The 24266-nt window shown below is 46.2% G+C and overlaps 1 protein-coding gene across 1 annotated transcript in view; it reads right to left on the reverse strand.

Annotated features, from left to right (window-relative positions):
- CAPN8 (calpain 8) overlaps positions 1-24266 on the reverse strand; it is a 118991-nt gene that overhangs the window by 1598 nt on the left and 93127 nt on the right. The window contains exons 11-20 of the mRNA XM_006898058.1: positions 23738-23749; positions 17392-17603; positions 15925-15961; positions 12949-13017; positions 11602-11659; positions 7744-7808; positions 7227-7295; positions 6425-6503; positions 4605-4721; positions 3635-3693 (exon numbers count right to left, since the gene is read on the reverse strand). Of these exons, the coding sequence (XP_006898120.1) occupies positions 3635-3693; positions 4605-4721; positions 6425-6503; positions 7227-7295; positions 7744-7808; positions 11602-11659; positions 12949-13017; positions 15925-15961; positions 17392-17603; positions 23738-23749 (777 nt within the window). The remainder of the gene's footprint in view (positions 1-3634; positions 3694-4604; positions 4722-6424; positions 6504-7226; positions 7296-7743; positions 7809-11601; positions 11660-12948; positions 13018-15924; positions 15962-17391; positions 17604-23737; positions 23750-24266) is intronic.

A 24266-nucleotide genomic window follows, 5' to 3' on the forward strand; every position in this document is an offset into this window, starting at 1 on the left:
TGTGTGTGTGTGTGTGTGTGTGTGTGTGTGTGTGTGTGTGTGTGTGTGTGTGTGTGAGTGAGTGTGTATATGTGTTTGAATGTTTGTATTTAGGTATATGTATGTGTGCACTCTGTGTTTCATGGATTATGCAAAGGCGTTTGACTGTGTGGATCATAACAAACTGTGGCTGACTCGGAGAAGAATGGGAATCCCAGAACACTTGATCGTGCGATCGTGCTAATGCGAAACTGATACTTGGACCAAGAGTCAGTCATCAGAACAGAGCAGGGAAACACTGCATGGTTCAAAACTGGGAAAGATGTACACCAGGGATGTGTTCTATCTCCATACCTTTTCAACCTGTATGCAGAACAGATTATCTGAGAGGCTGGGATCTATGAGGAGAAGTGTGGTGGCAGGATTGGTGGAAGATCTATTAACAATCTGCGTTATGCAGATGACACAACCCTGCTCGCTGAAACTGAGGAGGACCTGAAGCACTTGCTGCAGAGGGTCAAGGACTGCAGCCTCCAATATGAATTGAGGCTCAATGTCAAGAAGACAAAGATTCTCACCACTGAGCCAATTGGCAGCATCAGGATGGATGGTGAAGAGACTGAGATTGTTAGGAGCTTTAGTCTGCTTGGCTCCATGGTCAACACTCTTGGCACCAGTAGCCAGGAAATTTAAAAAAAAAAAAAAAACTATTGCTATGGGAAAGTCTGCTGTTAGGGATGTCTCCAAAGTACTGCAGAGCAATGGTGTCACTCTGAAGACTAAGGTGCATCTGATACAGGCCATGGTCTTTGCAATCACTTGTTATGCATCAGAGAGTTGGACAATGACTAGGAAGGATAGAAGAATTGATGCCTTTGAGCTGTGGTGCTGGAGAAGAGTATTGAATGTACCATGGATTGCCAAGAAAACAGATTCATCCTGGAGAGGTTTAAACCAGGCTGCTCCTTGGAGGCAAGGATTCTGGGGCTTCGTCTGACATACTTTGGTCATGTTGTAAGGAGGGACAGGTCCTTGGAGAGGGGCATCATGCTTGGGAGGTTGGAGGGACGGCACAAGAGGGCAAGACCATCTATGAGATAGATTGATTCAGTGACTGGGGTTATTGGGGTAGGTGTTTCAGAGGCAGTGAGATTGGCACAGGACAGAGCAGGGTTTAGGGCTGTTGTACATAGGGTCGCTATGAGTCGCAAGCGACTCGATGGCACATAACAACACAACAACATGTGTGTGCTTACATGGATTGTGTGAGTGTGTCTGTGTGCATATATGTGGATGTGTACATGTATGGGTGTGTGTCTGGATGTATGTGTATATATGTGCATATGTGTATGTGTATGGGTGTATTTCTATGGCCATGTATGCGTATGTGTGTATGTGTGTCTGTATGCATTTGTGTACATGTGTGCATGTCCCCTCCCCCAGCTCAGCCTCCTCTATATTTGCACTGGCTGCATCTAAGCATCAGTTCAATTCCTATTTACCCATTTTGATGTAAGGCAGTGCTGTCTATTTTCTTAACAACAAAGATTCCTGTGTTCAGTGTAAACCAAACTAATGTGAATTGTATTTCCCTTCCAGCTTTTTGTCAAGTAAGAATTCCCTTAGCAAGAATTTACCTGACACTGAAGATGCCAACTCGTGCCATCGAGCAACACATCTATCTTGTGGGAGGAGTGAGTCCTGCCCCCCACAGCCCAGGGTGACACTGTACCTGGCACACTGGGTGGACCCAGGGAGGCAGTTCCGTTTTATTCAGGTTTATTTCCCAGAAATTAACCTACATTTATAACTGTCAGCAGCTCAGGGTCTGTCATTTCCCAAAAACATCTTCTTTCTTCAAGTATGAAATGGCCCAGGCTGTTTCCAGACTGCACATCACCAGAGAAATGCAGAACCATTTGGGTGGACAACTTTTATTGATTCCCTTTCCCCGCAGGCCTGGGGTCAGCTCAGGGAGCTCGTTCTGCAGAGAAGAGGCGGCTTTCTTCAGGTTGCTCTGTTGAGACCCATGAGGACCACCAGACCAGTAATAGCAAGAAAAGATGCCTAACCAATTCATGCCACTCCTGGGTACATGGTCCACAAAATCAGACAGCAGGGGAGAACAGGAGCAAAGAGAGGCACCGACGTTCAATAAACTGCATCAGACCAGCCACTGAAAGAAAGGCAGCTGGGTAAGGGCTGAACACTCCCCAGCAGCACATAACCTCCTGAAGTTCACAGCAGAGTCCCCGTGGTACACTGGAAGGCAGTGATAAGGAGCTGAGCTGCCAATCCAAAGGCTACAGTTCAAAACCACCAGCTACTCCACAGAAGAAAGATGGACATTCTGTGAAAACCCACTTGAGGGTCACCTATGAGTCAGTTCTGATCCAACCCAACAGCACACAATAACAACAGATCAGGAGGGAATCTGGAAAGACACCGTAATGGTGGGCATTGTTCAAGGGTGGTTAATTTTATAAAACATAATGGGAACAATTGTATGCAACACAATGTATATATACTTTGTAAGCAAAGTTGTGTACTGTAGAGTTGGAATCGACCCATAGCTGACCCTTCAGTGGGTCTTCAGAGGCAGTTAATCATGTGGGAGCAGACTACTCAATTGCAGTGCAGCTTCTTGCCACTAGGCCACTGAGGCTCCCTACCCAATAGGAAATTTTAAAAATCAAATAACAACAGTGCTACACTGTGCTGTGTTGTGTTTTTAACCAAAAGTCCAACAGTTCAAATCTACCAGCCACTCCACAAGAGAGAAATGGGTTGTGTCCTCCTATAACAACCTACAACCTTAAAAAATCCCATGGCAGTTACTATGAGTCTAAATCAACTTTTTTTCTACATATAGAGAAAATATGCCTACATACACATAGATATTACTATAGGAAATATGTCTGATTCTTAAAAGCATACATAAGGGTGTGTGGGGGGGGGTATGCACATACATATGCATGTGTTAAATTTTACATTCAACACCATTGTCTGGGTGTCTGTAGAAATTCACAGATACACTTCTAGAAAGGGGAGAGTAGCCTTGCATTTCAGAGAGGAATAAAATCAGATTCAGGCAACTTGTCAGGACCAGGAATAACTGGTCTTTTACTTCCAAGCTTTGAGTGCCCATCAAGTGTCTGTACTTTCTCTCCTTCCCCAGAACTTTTCCGCACCTGTAGCCTTCCTCTCTGGCTTCTCTTTTTAGGGACACAGCCTTCTCCTATAAACAACCTTGAATGGCTTTGTACCCAGTGAAAGCCAATAACTTATTTTATACATCTTTACCTTATTACAAGCTAATATTTTGTCTCTAATGTCCTTCCATGGGCCAATCTTAAAAAAAAAAAAAAAAAACCAACATGACCCTAGAAGTCAGCCTTTTTAAATTGTGTCTACTTTCCATGTTTCAGAGGTTGTAAATAACTCTGGAAGATATTGTCCATCCTTTCTCCCATGAAGCAGCTGGTAGATTGGAACAACTCCCTAACACTGGACCATAATGCTTGAAGGACATTCTTCCCCACAGTTCTTGCACAGAATATTTAATCCATAAAACTAAGACAGGTCAGTAGGGATAAATACCACCCAGATCAGACAGTCCAAGAATTCCAAGGATCATCAGCCCCAGGTCACTTACCTCAGCCAAGGAAAGCTGAATGGCGCCATTCTGATCCTTGTCTAGATGCTTGAATTTCTCTAAAATACCGAAGAAGTTAGATGGCGATTTTCCCAGACTTTGGAACAGTCACAAGGCTCTCTGCCCACCAGTCCTGCCTGGTACCCTCTCCCGTGCTCTGCACCACACTCTCACTCTGCCTCCACAACAGTCTGATCATCTGCAGCTCCCACCTAGGCCCATGGGCCTCAAAATGCTCAATCCAGACCCAGGCGCAGGGAAAAGTTTTTTCAGCAGAGATGCCCCCTATCCAAATGAATAGATACCCCATTATCACCATCTCCACCCGAGATGCTCTGTGTCAGAAATGTGTCATTCTCTAGGGCAGTGGGCTAGCAAGTAGAGGAAACTGGGCTGGGAGTGTCCTTTGATATGTAAGCTTGTCCCTTGGCTTCTCTCTAAAAGCCGAACTGTTTCCCTTTAGACTCCCCACCTTAGAGCATCAGAGTGTCCCACCCTTGATAAGATCCCTTAACCAAAGGTGGCAGGAGAACACCACCCATTTTCTTCCAAAGGACCCCCCTCAGCCACCATCCTCCCTCCGCTACCCCCCCCCCAGGAAGCTGCATTTGTTGTCACTATATGTCCTCTAGAGGCACAAACGTGAAGAGAAGCTGAAAGTGGTTCAAGGACAAGAACAGGCTCCTTCACCCACCCCAGTGTCTGCACAAACCAAGTGCACAGCGACTGGACTGGATGGTAGCTGTTCAAGTCTCTCTTCACCTCCCACCTAGGTCTGACCAGCCCAGACTTAATCGGCCCCATCAGTGTCCCCTGCCCAGTGTCCCAGGATGGCCCAGGCCTTGACTTGTCTTTGACCCCTGGATACCAAAAGGCCATGGTTTAACACTGGGCCTCCTCAATCGCCCCTTGAGCATCCCCTGCATCAGCAAGAAAGGGGTCATGGAGGAGTGGGGAGGGGAAGACTCACTGAAGAGCACCTCCAGGCAGATCATACAAGCGATAAAGCTGTCAAAGTTGATGCTGAGCTTGCTGTTCACGTACCACATGGCAATGGTCTGCTGCACCTGGCTGCTGAGGGTGAAGCCTGCAGGCAGAGGGACCAGGTCAGGAAGAGAGGCAAGGGTGTCACTCCACAACATCCCTGACAGAAATGCAAGTCCTGATCTGCCTCATCTAGGGCGCTCCAGAAGGTATCTGGTCATCCAGTCGGTCTCTCACCTCTGGTGGCATAGTGGTAAGGAACTGCACTGCCAACTCAAGAGAGGTGGTTCGAATCTATCAACTGCTCTGCAGGAGAAAGATGGACAATCAACTCTTATGTGATTAAGTGCCTCTGAAAACCTGCTGGAGGGTCAGCTACAGGTCAGTTCTGACTCAATGATATGTAACAACAGCGATAACATCAATAAGATCAGCCTGTTCCCTGGCTGATCCTGGACTGCCAGGGTCAGTCTTAATGAGCCTCACAACTGATCTGCCTTATGATGTAACAAGTACCAAAACTAGCTGCAGCTGGCATCACTTCTGACTCACAGAGCTCACTTGGAACTGAGCTGTGCCCACTGGGTTGGAGGCTTTGACCTTTTGGACATAGATCACTGGGCCTTTATCTCAAGCCACCTCTGGGTTACTTGAACTTCCAACCTTGCAGTTAGTGAGTGCTTAGTCTTCTTTGCCACCCAAGGACTCTGTAACAAGTACAAGAGACCTCATCCGTGCGGAGTTGTCTGTAACCCAAAGGCTGTACTTTTCTGGAGGTCTGGATCCACTAACTTCTCCCAGAAAGAAAGGGAGACCGTTGCCTCTTCCCCTCAGAAGCCCGCCGGAGAGTCAGCCCTGAGGTGGTTCTGACTCACCAGTGAGGAGTGAGGGTAACAACAGGAACTCTGGGGGCTTCCTGGCAGAGGTGTTGCTAAGTCAGAGTGGCAGCTCCCTCTAGTGATCAGAATCCATCAGCAGCTCCACAACAGAAGGTGGACAATCTCCTTCCTTTTGACATATGGTCTCAGGAGGGTCAGACCTGAGTCTTAGGGTCAGCAGCGGGTCTGAGTTGTGAGTGTAGCACTGAGGCGTGGTGGTAGCACACAGTCCACAGCGTGCACGCTATCAGAAGGCAGTGTGGCCCAAGCAGCTTGAACCCACAGGCAGCTCCATGGAGAAAGATGGGTAGTCTTCTCCTCACATTAGGATTGTCAGCCTCAGAAATTTGTAGACAGTCATTATGAGCTGGAGTCAACTTGATGGCAGTGACTTTAACACTGGGTCATGGAAGTTCCAGCAGAGAAGAAGCAGAAATAGTGATGGACCACTTTGCTGGTCAGTCCATAACCCCACCTCTAATTGCTACCACCTTTTTTGATAACAAGAGGACTCTTAGAACAGTCAAAAGAGTTCTGTTACACTGAGTCTGGCAACCTGGCTTTTCCCTTTGTAACACATTTAGCAAACTATCTATGTCACGTTGGCCTCCATGCAGGTTAACTATCACTGATAATCACTGAAACTCCTGCCCAGAAGTTGATTTCAATTCACAATGACCCCACAGAACAGAGTGGAACTGCCACCAGGGCTTCCTAGGACATAAATCTATCTCCTGCAGAGATGCTGATTGATTCAAACCACTGGCCTTGTGGTTAACAGCCAAATGCTTCAACTGCTGCAACAGCAGTGGACACTACGGCCATCATCACAACAAGAACTATTTAAAGTGTGTCCATATGGCTCCCAAGGCTTGGTCTGGAGGGTGCGTCTTCACCTGCCTTCTTGTTTTGTTTTTGTTTTTCTCACCTGCCTTCTTAAGAGCAGTCCTCATCTCATGGGCATCAATGGTCCCGCAGTGGTTTTCATCAGTTTCCTGATAAATCTCCTTAAGCAGAGGAGAAATTCCAGGTAGGAAAGAGACATCTAGGTGTCCACCAGAACTACCTCCCCTCACCACATGGCTCTCTTGGAAACCCAAGGACACCATCAAGGAGAGCCTCCATTGAGTTGTCTTACAAAGCAGTCAGAGCAAAGACAAGAATGTGGGCAGATGGCTGGTAGGTGTTGCTCATCCTGCCCTTGGAATGGGCAGTCTTCCAATGCAAGGAGAGGCAGGGGCATCTTCCTCACTGCCTTTTAGTCTATTCTGAACAATAGGATTGAGTTGTGGTGTTGGAGAGAGTGTTGAATATCCCCCACACTGCAAAGAGAATATGTCTATCCTAGAGAAAGTGGAACCAGGATGCTCCTTTGAGGCAAGGATGGTGACACTTCATCTCACATACATTGAGCATGTCTCAAGGAGGGATCAGTCCTTGGAAAAATCATAATGCTTGGAAAGGAGACGAGAAGAAGACCATCAACAAGCTTGATTGACATAGTGACTGTAACAATGAGCTCAAGTCTGTTGGAGATGATGATGGTACAGGATAAGACAGGTTCAGAGCCATGTTCGTAGAGTCACTATGAGCTGTAGTCTACTCAACAGCACAAAATAATAACATAAGAACAAGGATCTGGCCAAATAATTTGTCAGTAAGAAGTGGGGACCTAAAAATAGGATGGAATAGAATTGGAGCCCAGAAGATGCCCAACAGAGAGGAGTTACCAGATACTTCCGAATCTTCAACCAGAGCATTTTAAACTCCACCAGTCCCAAGGTGCCCGTCTCGTTATTCTAGATGTGTTAAAGATCAACACTGAGGAGCCAATATTCTGCACAATTAAAGATATCTTCTTCTCTCAAACCTGCATAGTGCCTAAGGCCTTAGCAAGCTACCCAAGTTGAAAGTGACCCCAGTGCACTAGGCCTAACTATTCTGCCCTACCTCTGGGTGAGTATGGGCTCGGGGCGTCTGCTGATTGACTGGGCACAGAATGAAGAACAAAGAATTCAAACCTCTAGAGAAAGGTAACCAACTTCCCATAGACGACAACACAAGACAAAAGAGTGCAGTATGTGTGTGTGTGTGTGTGTGTGTGTGTGTGCACACACATAATTACTTCAAAGCTTTCTGCATGCTCTCTCACATATGCTCAGGAAATGCTTCTTCCCTTCTCTTTCCTCTCATTGAAAAATGTTAAGGAATCCTTTAAAAGGGGAGCAAAGTTCATTGAAAGGATACATCCAGCAGGCTGATCATGTTCCTGCAGGTGTTGATATCAAATCCATCAAACTTTATGTCTGTCCCTAAAGATTTAAATAGACAAAGAAATGGGAATTAGGATCAAGACACATCATCTCCACAGAAGGAGAGCATCAGATATCCCCGCAGGGGACTAAGCCAACTGGGCTCACACCAGGGTATGACCCGGTGGTGGGTCAATCGGCAGACACCCTGAGCCCGCACTCACCCAGAGGTAGGGCAGGATAGTTAGGCCTAGTGCACTGGGGCAATGTTGGACACTTGGCTCTGCTTCTAGTGGGATTTTGGCAAATTAATTTCTGTGACCTTTAGTTTCCTCCTCCAGCAAGTGGGAATAGTAATAGTTGTCCCAGAGGCAAGTTTGGGGTTAAATAAGATAATAAAGATATAATTTTTAGCACAGTATTTAGTATATGATAAATTCTTAATGAAAAAGCTAGATTTTTATTAGCTAAGAATTATTATGAGCACTGCATATCTACTCTTGCAAGTAACCCCCAGGATAAAAGAAGTAACTATATTTATGGAGCTCTGGTGGCCTAGTGGTAAGAAGCTGTTCTGCAATCCTAAAGGCATGCCATTTGAATCCACTTGCTTTGCTGCAGGAGAAGGATGGACATTCTCCTCCCATGCAATTAACTTCCTCTAAAAACTTGCTGGAGGGTCAGCTATGGGTTGGTTCTGACCTGACAGTACATCACAACAACATCCTATTTTATTGATAAGAAAACTGGAACACAGATTCAATAAACCTCATACCATCAATAAAGGGCAGAGACACAATTTAAATGCACGCTTCTGGTGCCACAGCTTGTGATTCTATTCACACCATGTTGTTAGTTGCCATTGCATGCAGACCCCATGGAGAACAGAATGAAGCACTGCCCAGTCCTGCAGCCATGCTCCAATCCATAGTCATGGCCACTATGTGATTTAGGTGTCATCTAGCCTAGGGATTATTTTGCAGCACTATAGCTGACAATGTTCTCTTGTGATCCATCTGATCCAAGGAGCACTCTGGTATTTTTTCCAAGACATAGCTGCTTGGCTTTGGGCAGTTTATGGCATATTCAATATACTTCTCCAATACCACAACTCAAAGGAATCCATTCTTCCTTTGTCATCTTTATTCACTGTCCAGCTCTTAGACGCATAGCAAGTGACTGAAAAGACCATGACCTGAATTGTGGGCACCTTAGTCTTCAAACTGACATCATTGCTCCTTAGTAAATTGGATGGGTCCCTGACAGTGGACTTGCCCAGTGCAATACATCATCTCCTGATTGCCTGATGGCTAGTACCAAGGGTATTTCTTGTTGATCCAAGTAAGAACAAACAGATACATCAGAAAAAGTTCAGACATGGTGTTCCTGGGAAGCAAGGATGGAGAAGTTTCATCTCACATAAGTTGTGGTATGTTATTAGGAGAGGCTATTTATTGGAAAGGGACATCATGCTTGGAAAGGCAGAGGGTCAACAAGATAGGAAGACCCTCAATCAAATGGACTGACATGGTGACTGCAGCAATGGGTTCAAGTTGTCTCAGATGATGAGGATGGCACAGGATAGGACAAGATTCAGATCTGTTGTTCATAGGGTCACTATGAGTCATACTTGGTGGCACCTAACAACAGATTTGGGGAGTAGATCATCAGTGCTTTCTTCTTAGTCTGTCTTAGTTTAGAAGTTCCACTAAAACCTGTTCACTATCAGCAGTCCTGCTTCTTAGACATCATACCCATGTGCCAGTTGCCACAGAGAGACAGCATCCTAAGTGGCAGGTATTTATCAGTACTTGCATAATGGCCCAGCATCTCCCTGGAGCTCTGACCACCCTCAACCTCCACCTTCACTCTCCTCACACCTGGGGACAAGAACCCTGCAGCCCTCTCCTCCATTCCCTGCAACCCTCGCAGTTCCTTATCTGGCAAAAGGCAGGAAGGAGCAGAGGGTGGGAAGGGCAGTCCTGAAAGGCAGGAGCAGGAGAAAAGGGTGGGCAGGACGGTCCTGAGCTAGTACCTGTCCTGAGCCCTAGGAAGAGGGTTTCCAGTTGGAGGCCCACTGAGACCTGTTTCCTGCATTCTCACACCATACCCCACTGTGGGGCTCACCCTGGACCAGAAGGTAAGCCAGCTATAAGGTAGTGTTAGTGCAGTTGGGCCTCAGAGCGGGAAAATCAAGCCTGCCCTCCTGGGTGCCGTGTAGCTAGCTCCCTGGCAGCCTCATGACTGGGCAAGTCTGAATAAAAATCTTCAGAGGGTAAAAATTGATGAATGGGACCTTCTAAAGATTAAATCTCTGTACTCATAAAAACTTTTTCCAAAAAGGTGAAAAGAAAACCTACTGACTAGGAAAAAACATTTGACAAGATCATCTCAGACAAGAGTCTCATAAAAGTTAAGAATGAATACTCCTGGGTCTCCAAAAGAAAAACACTGGTATTCCAAGTACAAAATTGCCAAGAGACGTGGAAAGACTTTTCCATGAGGAAAATTTCTTTTGTCAAGAGGAGGACATTCAGGTGGCCAACAAACACAAGAAGAAATGCCCAAAATCACTGGTAACAAGAGAGATGCAAATCAAAACCACAGTGAGATACCACCTCACTCCAGTAGCAGTGGCAAAGGCTATGAAGGCAGCAATTAATAAATTTTGGAGAGGACATGGCAAGATAGGAACTCTTATACATTGTTGGTGGGAATGTAAAATGGTACAACGTCTCTGGAAGGCAGTTTGGCATTTCCTCAGAAAGCTGAACATAGACATTCCCTATGACCCAGCTATTGCACTGCTTGAAATATACCCTGAGAAAATGAGCACTGAGGCACAAATAGAGACTTGTACACCCATGTTCATTGCAGCATTATTCACCATGGCAAGAACATGGAAACAGCCCAGATATCAAACCACAATGGAATAGACTGAGAAATTATGGTGTATTAACACAATGAAATACTATGCAACATGTAGGAGCAATGATTTTGTAAATTACTACCTAATTTGGGAGGGACTGGAAAGACAAACACTGTATAAGACCATTATTGTAGAACGAGTATGAGGGTCCAAGGAGGGGAGGGGGAACAGAGGAGTGAGGATAGGTGGGGACAGGGGGGCTTCATTACAGTCATAGGGTGGCACAATTTGATGGACAGAGGGAGAAGTGGGTAAATGAAAGAGGAAAGATCCAGTGTGAAAAACAATATATATGAACTTTGTAAGTAAACTAGTATAAAATTTTTTTTAAAAAGGTATTTGCAATGGATAAATCATTGAACTTGAGAGAGGGGGAAATATACAACAATGTATAAATAAAAATAAATTTTTATAAAAAATAAAAGAAAGAATAAATGTGATCATCCTAAAGTAAAAAAAAAAACAACCCAACAAACGAAAAACAAAACAAAGCCAAAAACCTAAACAACAGAAAACCTTCAGTAGCAGCATAACCAAGGGCAGAGTCAGAACCAACCAGACAGAGCTGTCCACACTCCATTCTTCAAAAAAGCACAGCAAAATGAGATCCTTTTCCACAGTATTAAAGTTATTCCTTCTATGAAAAGAACAAATCTCCTACATTGTCTGAGCTCTGCTTTCTCCTCCCAGGACCCAGCAGCAGGTTTGTTCAACAGTATGGGGCTCGTTCATATACAGTCTTTGATTCTGGTACCTGGGCCTGTCATCCCTCCCCAGACCTCCGCCTCCAATATATGCTCCTACTGGATAGAAGAGGCCCCCTCTAAGCCAAGGGCTCTTCCCTATGGTGAGGTTCCTTCACCCTGACCCCAGCACCTCTCAAGTCCACAGGGACTTTTGGAAAGGCTTCCAGGGGGGACTTACATTGAAGAAAGACCCTGTTCAGAATCTCCTTGAGATTGCTGGCACTGATCTCAGAATCCTAGGAAGAAGGGTAAGTCACATGAAGTTTTGACAACCATTCCAGGACAGCATATCAGCATAGTGCCTTGTCTATAGTCAGACACTAAGGCCTCAGTGTCCAATGTCCCTTTCCTCTGCAACCCGATAAACCTGGGCTGGTGGTGTGTGGTGATGGCTTGGGCCCCACCAGGGCCTGAATCCCTGCAGGGCACTTGTTTAAACAGAGAACAAGATGTGGCAAGTGGTGATAAGGGGAACAAGCACTTATGTGGGTGCTCTGGTGGCCTAGTGGCCAGCCCAAAGGCACACAGTTCAAATCCACCAGCTGCTCTGTGGGAGAAAGGTGAGCAGTCTCCACTGGTACAATGTTCTGTCTCTGAAAACTTACTGGAGGGTCAGCTGTGGGCCAGTTCTGTCTTAGGGAGCTCAACAAGAGTAGCGGCAGCATGTACATACCACCCACCCTATGCAGACAACCCTTAAATCTTCAAAACTGTGCTACAGCTATTTTAGAGTTAAGGCAGCTGTGAGTTTTATAGCCACTAACTCCACATTTGTGCCCAAATCAAATCCAGTGCCACTGAGTCAATTCCACCTCAATGTGATGTGCCGGGACACACTAGCACTGCCCCTTGGGGATTCTGGGGCTGTAAATCTTCACAGTCGCAGACTACTCGCATTTCTCCTGGAAAGGGGAGGCTGGGTTTGAACCGCTGACCTTTAGCAGTTGAGTACTTTCTAACTACTGTGCAGTCGGAGGGAATATAATCTCATCTTTTCATATGTGACATTATTGCTACAAATGGCAGAGCCGGCCTGGCTCTCCCTGGCTGGAGCAATGCCCTGGTCTTGCTAGGGTTTCCAGACAAGCTTGGATGCAATGTGGCAAGCGCCACGGGTCTCTCCGGGGGGGGGGGGGGGAAGTTGGGCTTCAGCCCTTCATGCCACCTAATTGTTCACACAGTGGTCTGCCCACTTTGAAGGCACTGATCTGCGAGGTGTTTGCTGCCCTAGGTATTTACTCAGAGGCCTGAGCCAACAGGACCAATTTACATGCAGAAAGGCCTGTGGCAAGACCTGCACACTCAGCTTTCCTGACCTCTCAGCAGTCAACGAGGCAAGAAGGGCCCAGAATGGATTAGGGCTCAGTTGTGCCGAAAAGCCCAAGGCTACAGCCAGGATGGAGTCATGGACACAGGGCCCTGGCTCCTTCCTCTCCTTCACAGACACAGATGAGAAGGACCGACATTGCCTGACACCCCCAACCCCCACCCCTCATCCAGGGAGCAGTGTGTACCCGCCACGCACCTGCCCTGCTAGTCTCTCAAACAGGCTCTTGAACTGACCATCTTCTTGCTCCATCTCACTGGGATGTGGCTGAAACGCAGGCAATGGGAAAGTTAGGAAGAGGATCATAAAGGAGGTTGAAAGACTAAGATCTCAACTTGACTCATTTATTAATACCTACAGCAAGCACATCAAGAGCCGTGCTGAGTGGGACACGTGGACAACATCAGGAGGCTCATGTGCTGTCCTGTCTCTCCATAGTCTACAGCTGGGGGTGGGCAGACACAGTAGAGCCTCCTCTCAGGAATGTGGGGACATGATCCCACCACCCCTGAACTCTGAGGACTCCACAGACTGCTGGGAAAGGCAGAAAAGAAAGACTTGCCAGTCTGCTTCTGTGAGATAATAGTGTCACATACTCGTCACATAGAGCCTCAGGAAGTCAGAAACAATTGTTAGGTACTGTTGAGTGGAGTATCACAGCGACCCTGTGAACAACAGATCTACACCCTATCCTATCCTGTGCCATCCTCATCATCTGTGACACTTGAGCCTATTTTGCTGCAGTCACTGTGTCAACCGTCTTGTTAGGAGTCTTGGCTGGCCCTCCATTTTCCATTTTGTCCCTTTCCAAGGACTAGACTCTCCCAGCAAGCAACATGTCCAAAATATGCACTCAACAAATTCTGGTGTATATACTATACTCCACAACGAGAGGGGTGCCATAGGAGACAACATAATTTTTGGATCCTGGGAAACAAGGAAGATGCAGTTCCAGAAAGATGTTTACTATATACTTCACAGTTTGTTCATTTAATCATTCAGTACAGAACAAAAACTTATTCTCAACACGTGGCCCACCATGGGAACTGTGTGATCTGTGCCTGAAATGCAGTAGAGAACAAGAGAAGTTCCTCTTCTCAAGACATTTCTTTCAGTGGAGTTGTCTATTGTTCTGGGGAAACATATGTGAAATGCTTTGTAAACAGTAAGGTGGTATGGCAAAATTAAGACATTACTGTATTGTTATTCTATCAGATGCTGCTGGCATCTTTACAAGCCTACTCAAAGTGAACACAACAAAGGTTCAAGAATGTGCCAGCCCACTCTGTATTTTTCCCCCTTCTCAATTCCAAGCAGGTAGTTAAGACTTTCAGATGTCTGATTGGCCATGGCTGGAATGTTTCTGAAGGAAGGAAAACAGAAGTGCTTGGAGGCCCTGGCTCTTTCTGCTTCAAGTCCCCTAAAGACATTATGTGAGGTGTCTGAGTGTGTGTGCATGTATGCTTCAGAAGACGCTGAGATCAGGAAGAGATGGAAATCCACTGGATCTTAAATAATGGCAGGGCAACGTGTAGTATTGCAGGGTCACATGACTGTGCCTCAGGACCCTGGAAGGAAGACAGGGTTCTGGGCTGAGGGGCTCTCAGTTCACCAACAATTCCAGGCCCCAGGCCTAGAACAGATGCCCCATTGCCAGCCAACGTGACAGGACCTGTGAGCTGGGCAGAAACTGAGACTAGGGCAGACCCAAGACCAGAAGGTCTTCTTGTCACCTCACTGTTTTATATCCTAGGAAACAGGCAGAGACAGGGAGCCCCAATAATGGCTGCCATCCAACTCTCACCACAGGAAACAGAGACAGGGAACCCCAATAATGACTGCCATTGAACTCCCATCAGTCTGACGCGAAGGGACCTCACCTCCATTTTAAATTGAGAGAGTGGAAACCAAGGGGGTGAAAGAACACAACACCGTGAAATGGTGAGATAATTTTTCTCCTTAGAGTTGTAGCCTAGAATTCATATTGATGTCCTCACAGGCAAACTGGCCTTTTTCACACACCTGGAACTTAAGAGTAAAAGACGTACATCCTCCTGGGCAGTGGGGAGCTCAACTGACATCCACACCTAGGGGGCTTTGGGGGCTGCTAAGGAACTCAGTCCAAGAGCTAACAGCACAGAAAGGGCTCAGGTGTCCCCTTACCACAGCCGACTCACTGTGCAAGGACCACCAGCCCACCCCACCCCCATGTACCAATGGAGCACCAAATCCCAGGGCGCTGCCAAATCTGCCAGGGCGAGCTCTAACAGGACTGAAGGACAGACGATGGGAGCATGCACTCTCTACCTAGCAAGACCACAGCAGAAACCAACAAGATAGATGGGTCTCGGTTTGATCATTTTCGTGCACCTGCAGAAACGTGAGCTAACAAATTTGACACGCCTAATAGAATATATTTCCCCCACTTCAGCCAAAGAGACTCAGCGGCCTGTGGCTCCTGCCAGGAACAGCTCCATCTGTTTAGGTGAACACCATGGAGAAGCAGAAGCTGGCCCCACAAGGATAGCCCTGCCACACTCCTGGGCCCAGTGCCCCCAGCATAGGCACAGCGGAGGCCTCCTGGGATCAGTTCTCTAAGCCACAATGGGCAAAGAAAGGTCTGCAAAGTGAGGTGGAGAGAAAAAGGCAAGTGAGGCAGAGGACCTGTGCCCACGTCCCTCTCCAAGGGCTTGTCTCAACCCTCCCCTTTCACGCAGCATTTTCCGACTAGGCCACACTCCCGCCCTCCTACCCCCACCCCTCAGGACCACACACATTCAAACCACCTATGTTTAGACTTCATTTCTATCGTAATTTTCCTTCAACTTTTTCATAGGCTTCCTGAATTTGTCTCCTTCAAGATGGGCAGTGTATTTAAGGGCAAAGAACTGGATCTTTATCTCCCTCTGCCTTTTTCCACACTGCACACATTATGTGTCCTGTGGTCCAGTGGGGCAGCCAGGACTCCTCAGGGAGTGTGATGCATTACAAAGCTCAGGACACAGTGCTGCTTTGATCTCACCACCTCTGGATAAAGTCAGGACTGAGAAAATGCTGTGACCTGGCAAATAAAAGTTACTATCTTTAATATATCAAGAGCCCTTACGGATCAACAAGAATCTGAAATGTCTGCTGGTTAACAACATGAACACGGTGGCCTCAAAGATCACATACCTCTTGTGGCTCACCTGCTACGACATCTCCAGTCTCCCTGAAACACAAAATAAAAATGAACTAATTAAATGTTCTTTGGGGAAATAAATGTTCACCCTTCCAAGGACTTGCCATTTGAGATTTTTCAGTAGTTCTGGTGACATAGTGGTAAGGAGTTTTGTACTGGCAACTCAAAGGCCTGCAATTGAAACCCACCTACTGTTCCATAGGAGAAAGAGGAGTAGTCTCCTCCCATGTGATCTGCCTTTAAAACCTGCTGGAGGGTCTGCTGTGAGTCAGTTCCAACTCAATGGTACTCAACAACACCTAGCACCAAAAGGCATAAACTGTCAACCTGTATCCCTACCTTTACCTCCTCAACCTTCACCCCAAGTTTCCAACAGTCGCCAACTTGATGCTAACTCGTGTTGACCCTACCTACGTAGGCCCTACAGGATTTTCAGCAGCTGAGTTTTCATGACATTGTCATGTCTTTCTTCCAAGGTACCTCTGTTGTTGTTGTTGTTAGGTTCCATCAAGTAGAGTGTGACTCATAGCCACCCCATGAACAGTCAACCTGAACCCTGCCCTGCTGTCCTGTGCCACCCTCATCATCTCTGACACACTCTAGACCATTGCTAAAGTCACCATGTCAATCCATCTCATTGGAGGTCTTCCTCTCCTTTGCTTCTCTATTTTTCCAAGCATGATGTCCCTCTCCAGTGAATAGCCTTGCCTGGTTACATGTCAGAAGTATGAAAGACGAAGCCTCCCCATACTTGCCTCCAAGGAGCACTCTGGCTTCACTCACTCCAGAACTTATCTGTTTGTTCTTTTGGCAGTCCATGTTATAGTCAGCGCTCTTCTTCAACACCACAGCACAAAGGCATCAATTCTTCAACTCCCAACTTTTCAATTAGCAGCCAAGTGTGCTAACCATTTGCCCCACTCAGAGACTCATCGGAAACTAGACCTGCTCATTTCATTTCCTCCATGGATTCCAGAACGTTCACTCTGGAGGATCACTCTTGGTAATTTTCTCCCTAGCTTGCCGCAGTTGCCATTCTTTCCCTGCCCAGCACACACTGTCTGGAAACCCAGCTATATAAATCCCTGTTGGATCGAGCTAGCAAGCAAATGTTCATGTGTGTGGGTCCTTGTATATGTACATGCATACGCTACACATAGGCATACGTGTGGGTCGGTGTATGTGTGGCAAAGAAGAGACAAGTTGTATTACCATTTAGATCTTCTCCTCAGGACCACACAAGCTCCCTTCTGGGTGAAAGACCCTCTAACCATGAGGGTGGGCAGTGTTCTATAAGCAATAATGGGTGGACAGGAGGTCACACCTGGTAAGGAATCTTAGGGGCCTGGGCTGTTGTCTCCTGAGAGCAGTCTCAGTGGGCAGCTTTAGATGGGCGACGCCCTCAGCCAGCCCCAGGCTCTCAGACAACATCCTCACAGCAGAGGGCCAGGGACACTCACAGGGCCACAGCCTTCTTCTTTGAGAACACCCGCAAGCAGAACTCGCCGTCCTGGAAGGGCTCTAAGGTAAAGGGCATCACCAAGTACTCTCCCGGGGGCAGCCAGGCCCAGCCGGAGACCTCGCGCAGGTTGACATAGGTGCTGGAACAGGCTGAGGGCCGGTGGCTGAGGAAGAAGTCGCTGTCCAGGTGTGTGTCCACACCGCTCTCCAGCTGCACAAAGCCAGGGTCATAATCAATTAATCCTTAGGTTCTGCACGGTATGGGAGGAGAGGTGCTTTTTTATGAAGGCAGCTGAGGATTCTCTGAGTTTTTATTTCTTTATCTAGGAGATTCTATTTACATACAGAACTTTGCACAGTGTTTTGCCCACAGAGCACTTTGCTTTAGCACATGCTAACTATAATTACAATTTTCACTCACTGTACTTGACATTTTCTATGCCTTTTTAAAAACTTTATTTTGGCTTATATCACCCGATGGTCTGCACAGAAATCAAACTGATTACATTTGTGGAAAGAATCATTGGAGAAACTCAATACCAGCTGTGAAAACTAGACCAGGTGCTGATTGTGGAACAGAACATTAACTGCTCATATGCAATTCACACTGAAACTGAAGAAAATTAAATCTACATGAACCAAAATTTTATCTTGAATTTTATCTTATTTTATCCCATCTGAATTTAAAAAAAAAACATCTTGGAAACAGGTTTGAGGCCTGACTGACTAAAGGCCAGATGAACTACAAGGAGGGTATCAAGAATATTATCCATGAAGAATGCAAAGACAAAGGAGGAAAACTGAGATGGATGTCAAAAGAGATTCTAAATATTGTACTAGAGTGCCGAGAAGCCAAAACAAGGGGAAGAAATCAAGAAGGAAAGAATTGCTTAAAAGGAATCTATGATTAGGCATTATACGTAAAATAACAGTGCGGAATAAGAGGTACATTACAAAGAGGACTGGGGAGAGGTGGGGGAAAGAGGTAATGGTGCAACAATGAATGATTTTTTTTTTAAAGTGAACTAGGGGGATGAAGGGAGGGAGAGGGGGTAAAACATGCAGTAATGAATGAATGAAAATCTAAAAATCTTGTTGTTGTTGTTGTTATGTGCCATTGAGTCACTTGTGACTCATAGAAATCCTATGTACAACAGCCCTAAACCCTGCTCTATCCCTTGCCAATCTTATTGTCTCCGACGCACATATGCCCATTACCCCAGTGACTGAATCTGTCCACTCATCAAGGGTCTTCCTCTCCTTCGCTGTTCTTCCACCCTCCTAAGCATGGCGTTGCTCTCCAAAGACTGATCCCGCCTTGCAACATGTCCAAAGTATGTCAGGAGATTCAGAATCCTTGTCTCCAAGGAGGAGGCAGGCTTCACCCTCTCCAGGATGAACTTGTTTGTTCTTTTAGCAGTCCATAGAATATTCAATACTCTTCTCCAGGACCAAAGCTCAAAGACATCAACTCTGCTTCTGTCATCCCTAGTCTTTGTCCAGTGCTCTGATGCATAGCAAGTAATTGCAGACCATGACTTGTATCAGGCACACCTTAGTCTCCAGACTGGCATCATTGCTTCTCAGTTACCTTGGAGAGGTCTCTGACAGCAGACTTTCCCAGTGCAATTTGTGTTTTAATTTCCTGGCTGCTGGTACAAAGATTGTTGATTGCAGAGCCAAGCAAACTGAAGCTGTCAACAATCTCAATCTCATCATCATCCTCATGATGCTGCCAATTGGCCCAGTGGTGAGAACCTTTGTTTTCTTGATGTTGAGCTTCAATCCATATAGAAGGCTGCAGTCCCTGACCTTCCACAGCAAGCGTTTCAAGCCCTCCTCAGTTTCAGCAATCAAAGTTGTGTCATCTGCATAAAGCAGATTGTTGATGAGTCTACCTCCAATCCTGATGCCACATTTCTCCTCATAGAGCCCAGCCTCCCGGATAATCTGCTCTGCATATAGATTGAGAAGATATGGAGATAGAACACATCCTTGATGCACACCCTTCCCAATTTTGAACCATGCATTATTTCTTTGCACTGTTCTGATGACTGCCTCCTGGTCCAAGTATGTTTCACATAAGCACAATCAAGTGTTCTAGAATTCTCATTCTTCTCAGAGTTAGATTCAGAGAACATTCTTCTCTGTTGATGTGTTGTTCAAGTCATTTTTTATAATCTTCAGCAGAATTTTGCTTGCATGTGAAACTTTAAAATAAAATAATCTTATTGAAAAAAGAAGTTAAGAAGCTGAACAGATGTCAAAGGGCTGCTTGGGAAGACAAAGTGAAGTGTTATAAGCAAATGTGCAAGAAGCTAAAGTCCGAAAATCAAAAGGGACAAACTCACTTGGCATTTCTTAAACTAAAGAAACTAAAGAACAAACTCAAGCCTTGAGTTACAATACTTAGGGATGCTGAAATCAGAATATTGAATGACCCAGGAAGCATCAAAAGAACATGGAAGAAATACGCAGAATCACTGTACCAAAACGAGATGGCTGACACAGAAGATTTTTATGAAACAACATATGAGCAAGAGGCAACGGTGATTAAAGAGAAAGGTCAAGCTGCTCTGAAGGAGTTGGCAAAAAACAAGGCCCAGGAATTGATGACATACAAATTTACATATTTCAATAAACAGATGCTGCCCTGCATGTGTTCATCAGGCTGTGCCAAGAAATCTGGAGGGGGAGAAGAAAGAAATAAATCTGGAGGACAATCACCTGGCCTCCTGACTGGAGGAGATCCATATTTATTCCCATTCCAAAGAAAGGTGATCCAACAGAGTGTGGAAATTATCAAATTATATCACTAATACCACACATACTGCTGAAGATCACCCAAAACCTATTGCGACAACATATTGACAGAAAACTACCAGAAATACAAGCCAGATTTAGAAGAAGGTGTGCACTAGGAAAATCATTGCAAATGTCAGATTTTGGCTGAAAACAGAGAGTACCAGAGGAATGTCTGTGTTTCACTGACTATGCAAAAGCATTTGACTGTGTGGATCACAGCAAACTGTGGCTGACTCTGAGAAGAATGGGGATCCCAGAACACCTGATTGAGCCCATGCAAAACCTATACTTGGACCAGGAGGTAGTCATCAGAACAGAGCAAGGAAACACTGAATGTTTCAAAATCAGGAAAAGAATGCATCAGGGATGTATCCTGACTCCATACCTTTTCAATCTATTTGTGGAACAGATAATTTGGAAGGCTGGACTTTATGAGATGGCACCAGGATTGGAGGTAGACTCATCAACAACTTACATTCTGCAGATGACATAATGTTGCTTGCTTGAAACTGAGGAGGACCTGAAGCATTTGCTGAAGAGGGTCAAGGACTGTAGTCTGCAATATGGATTGAAGCTCAACATCAAGAAAATGAAGAGTCTCACCACTGGGACAATTGGTAGCATCATGGTGGATGGAGAAGAAATTGAGATTGTTAATTTCAGCTTGCTTGGTTCCACAATAAACAATCATGGCACCAGAAGTTACGAAATCAAAAGATGAATAGCATTAGGAAAATCTGCTAGCAGGGACCTCTCCTTAGTGTTGAAGGGCAACAATGTCAGTCTAGAACTAAGATGAGCCTGATGCAGGCCACGGTCTTTGCAATTACCTGTTTTGCATCAGAGAGATGGACAATGGCCAAAGAGGACAGAAGAAGAATTGATGCCTTTGAGTTGTGGGGCTGGAGAAGAGTATTGAATATATCATGGACTGCCAAGAGAACTAACAGGGCTGTCCTGGAGAAGGCAAAGCCAAGATGTTCCTTGGAAGCAATGATTTTGAGGCTCCATCTCATACACTTTGGGCTTATTGTCAGGATGGGCCAGTCCTTGAAGGACATCATTCTTGGAAAGGTGAAGGGACAGAACAGAAAAGGAAGACCCTAGATGAAATGGATTGACATAGTAACCTGAGTAATGGGTGTGTCAGAGACAGAGAATTGGTCCAGAATAGAGCAGGATTCAGAGCTATCATGCATAGGGTTGCTGTGAGTTGTAAAAGACTTGATGGCATATAACCACAATAACATACAAAATTCGTATACAAACACTGATCTCCTGCTGTGGACTCTGGGTGTTGACGACCTTCTCAAGGCCAAGCCCCATTGAGTCACTGCCCTTGGCTATGTCTAAGGCTAGCCCAGGCCTCTGCTCTTCTGTATTTCCCCCAGGGAAGGAAAAATTGAAGAGTGGGGTCTCTAGGGTGATACCTTCCTCACAAGTTAGGGGCCCACTAACCCCACTATACTCTTGTTCTGTCATTGGGGAGACTTCCTGGAGTGTGCAGGGTGCAGCCGAAGGCAGGTGTACTGGCAACAACCTCTCCAGGAAAGGTGGGGGGTTAAATTCAGGCATGCCAGCAAAAGCAGCCAGGAGGGCCTCCTCATTTGTGAGTGTTTGGGAAATGTTTACCCCTGGAGGCCAAGGTGCCAGCTCCTAAGGAGGTGGACAGTGTAGGTCCCTGCTTGCTCCCTCAGGGCCTGGGCTTTCCTCAGCAGGCGAAAAGGTGTCCCTCGTGACTCATCTGTTTGATGGGAGCAAGGGAGGCTAATGGTATGTGACACCGGCTAATGAGTGGCTGCAAAGAGCTTCAAAGACTCAGGTGCGAGTGTTACCTCTGCTGTAATTAAGCCTTCCAGCAACCCTGCACTTTTACAATCGATCTTCATCAAGATGCCCGTGGCAGAGGGTAGGTGTGATCACTGCACAGGACTGTGACTTTTGTGTGATTCATAACTAGGAGGCCACTTGGGAGTGGACAGTGTCCCTTTACAGGTGCCAGTCCTCTTAGGACTCCATGACTATACACAAGAACCAAAGCAGGGCCAGCTTCTCTCACTACCCTGGTGTGGAAACCCCCAGTGGACCCAGCTGACCAGCTCTGGGCAATGCTGAGGATGTGAGCTGGGCTGAAGACTAAATGTCATGGAGTTCAATGCAATTCTTGCCATCCCTAATAGGGGCCAGGGAGACCACTCGGAGGCCATTCCCAGTTGAATTAGCTGGAGGAGCCACCTCTAGTTTGAGCTGGGCTGAGTTCCATCACCATCTGTCAGGGAGGCCAGTGTGGGTATTGGAGGACACTGAGGCAAGAGCTGGGTCCTCCCTGTCCTATCATTGTCACCGGGTCCCTAGCTCTCATTTTGCTTTTGACATGGCTCAGCTAGTGGAGATGTAGGACAGCAGCTTGACCTGAGAGTGGTCCTCAAAATGCAGACCTCATGCTCACATCACCTCCTGAGTATTCACTAGAAAATCAAAGTGCTGCGCTGCCTTCTTCAGGCCCACAGAACAAAAAAACTCAGAGGCCCTCCAGGGTATTCTGAAAAAGCGATTTGAGACCTGAAGCCCCTGACACTTGTAGAGCCCAGGATCCACGACATCCAGAAGGCGCCCCATGACACCTGTCATATTAATGTGGCATTCCTCATGGGAGTTACCAGTGGCTGGACTTGACTCAGGTTTGATTTTCTAGTTGTACGAGATGATTGCTCCAAAGCATCCATGTATCTCTTGTCTTCCTTCATCAACAACATGTACTGGTGAGATAATGGTTAGGTATACCAGTAGTCTAGAGCAGCAGTGCTTCACGTGCTTAGCTACACTTAGGAATACCTATGATGTTTATTCAGATATTCAATGCCTGGACCCATCCCAGAGCTTCTGATGGATTTGGTTGGGTCTGCAGCCTGGGGAGTGATTTTTCAAGCTCTCTGTGTGGTTCCAATATGCAGCCTTATGTGGCTAGAATTATTAGTGTGTGGCTCTGAGCTGCTGACCCCAGAAGGACCAAGAACGTCCCCAGAATGTATTCACAAAGGTGGCCTTTCTGGGATCTTCCCCAGCAGGGCTTCCTGGAGCTCCTACCTTCATCTGATTGATCCAGATGGAGTCTGGGACGGTAGGAAGGAGCCTGAACTAGTAAACATGGTATTGAGGATGTGACTCCCTGAGCTAATTATAAATTGTTGAGGAGCCGGAAAGACAAAATTGAGGTTTCCTGTTCTGATCAGAGATCACAGCATGTATTTCTGCTGGTCAAACAAAAAGCAGCCTCAGGAGTGTTGAAAACATCTTGCTCAGATTGGACCACCAGGAACACAGCCAAGGCCACCACCATCATCTCTCATGAGGCTTGACGGGTAGGACCCAGGACTGTTTTTACAACTCATAGAGTAACTCGGCGCACCAACACCTCCTGTGGGAGTCTTTCTGGGAGAGAAGGGAATTCTGCCCGAGGAAGCAGATGATGCTAGGCTTATCCCAAAGGCATCGTCACTTCTCACCAAAAGTAGGATGGTTCTCTTGTCCTGCACATACATCTTTGGGAACCTGTGGAGCAGAAGAAAGTATCAGGTTATCTCCTTGTGCTTCTGCAAACTACCCCCATCCCAACCACCACCAGCTTGCAGACAGATTGGCAGTCCTGAGTCACCAGAGAGGTGCTCAAGTGGGAAATCAGTCACCACTTCTAAAACTGGAAAGTCACTGATAGATTTCAAGATCAGCTGTAGAGTACTAAGTTGTCATTGTTATGTGCTATTGAGTCAGAGCTGGCTCAGAGCTGACCATCCAGTGGGTTTTCAGAGGCTGCAAATCACACAGGAAAAGATTGTTCATCTTTCTGTCATGGAGCAGCTAGTACCTGCTTTTGAATTGGCAATGCAAATCCTTACCCACTAGACCACCAGAGCTCCCTGCAGAATATTAAATCTTAGTAATATGGATGATGGGGAGCACCGAGATGGGGTGGTGGTGGGGCGGTGCTGGTCTATCTTTTTTTTTCTATAATTATATTTTATTAATTTTCATAAACATTTACAGAGATTTTGGGTTTCCATTCATTCAT

This window comes from Elephantulus edwardii, unplaced genomic scaffold, assembly GCF_000299155.1.
Source record: "Elephantulus edwardii isolate Elephantulus edwardi_28Jun2011 unplaced genomic scaffold, EleEdw1.0 scaffold00218, whole genome shotgun sequence".
NCBI classification, from domain to species: Eukaryota; Metazoa; Chordata; class Mammalia; order Macroscelidea; family Macroscelididae; genus Elephantulus; species Elephantulus edwardii.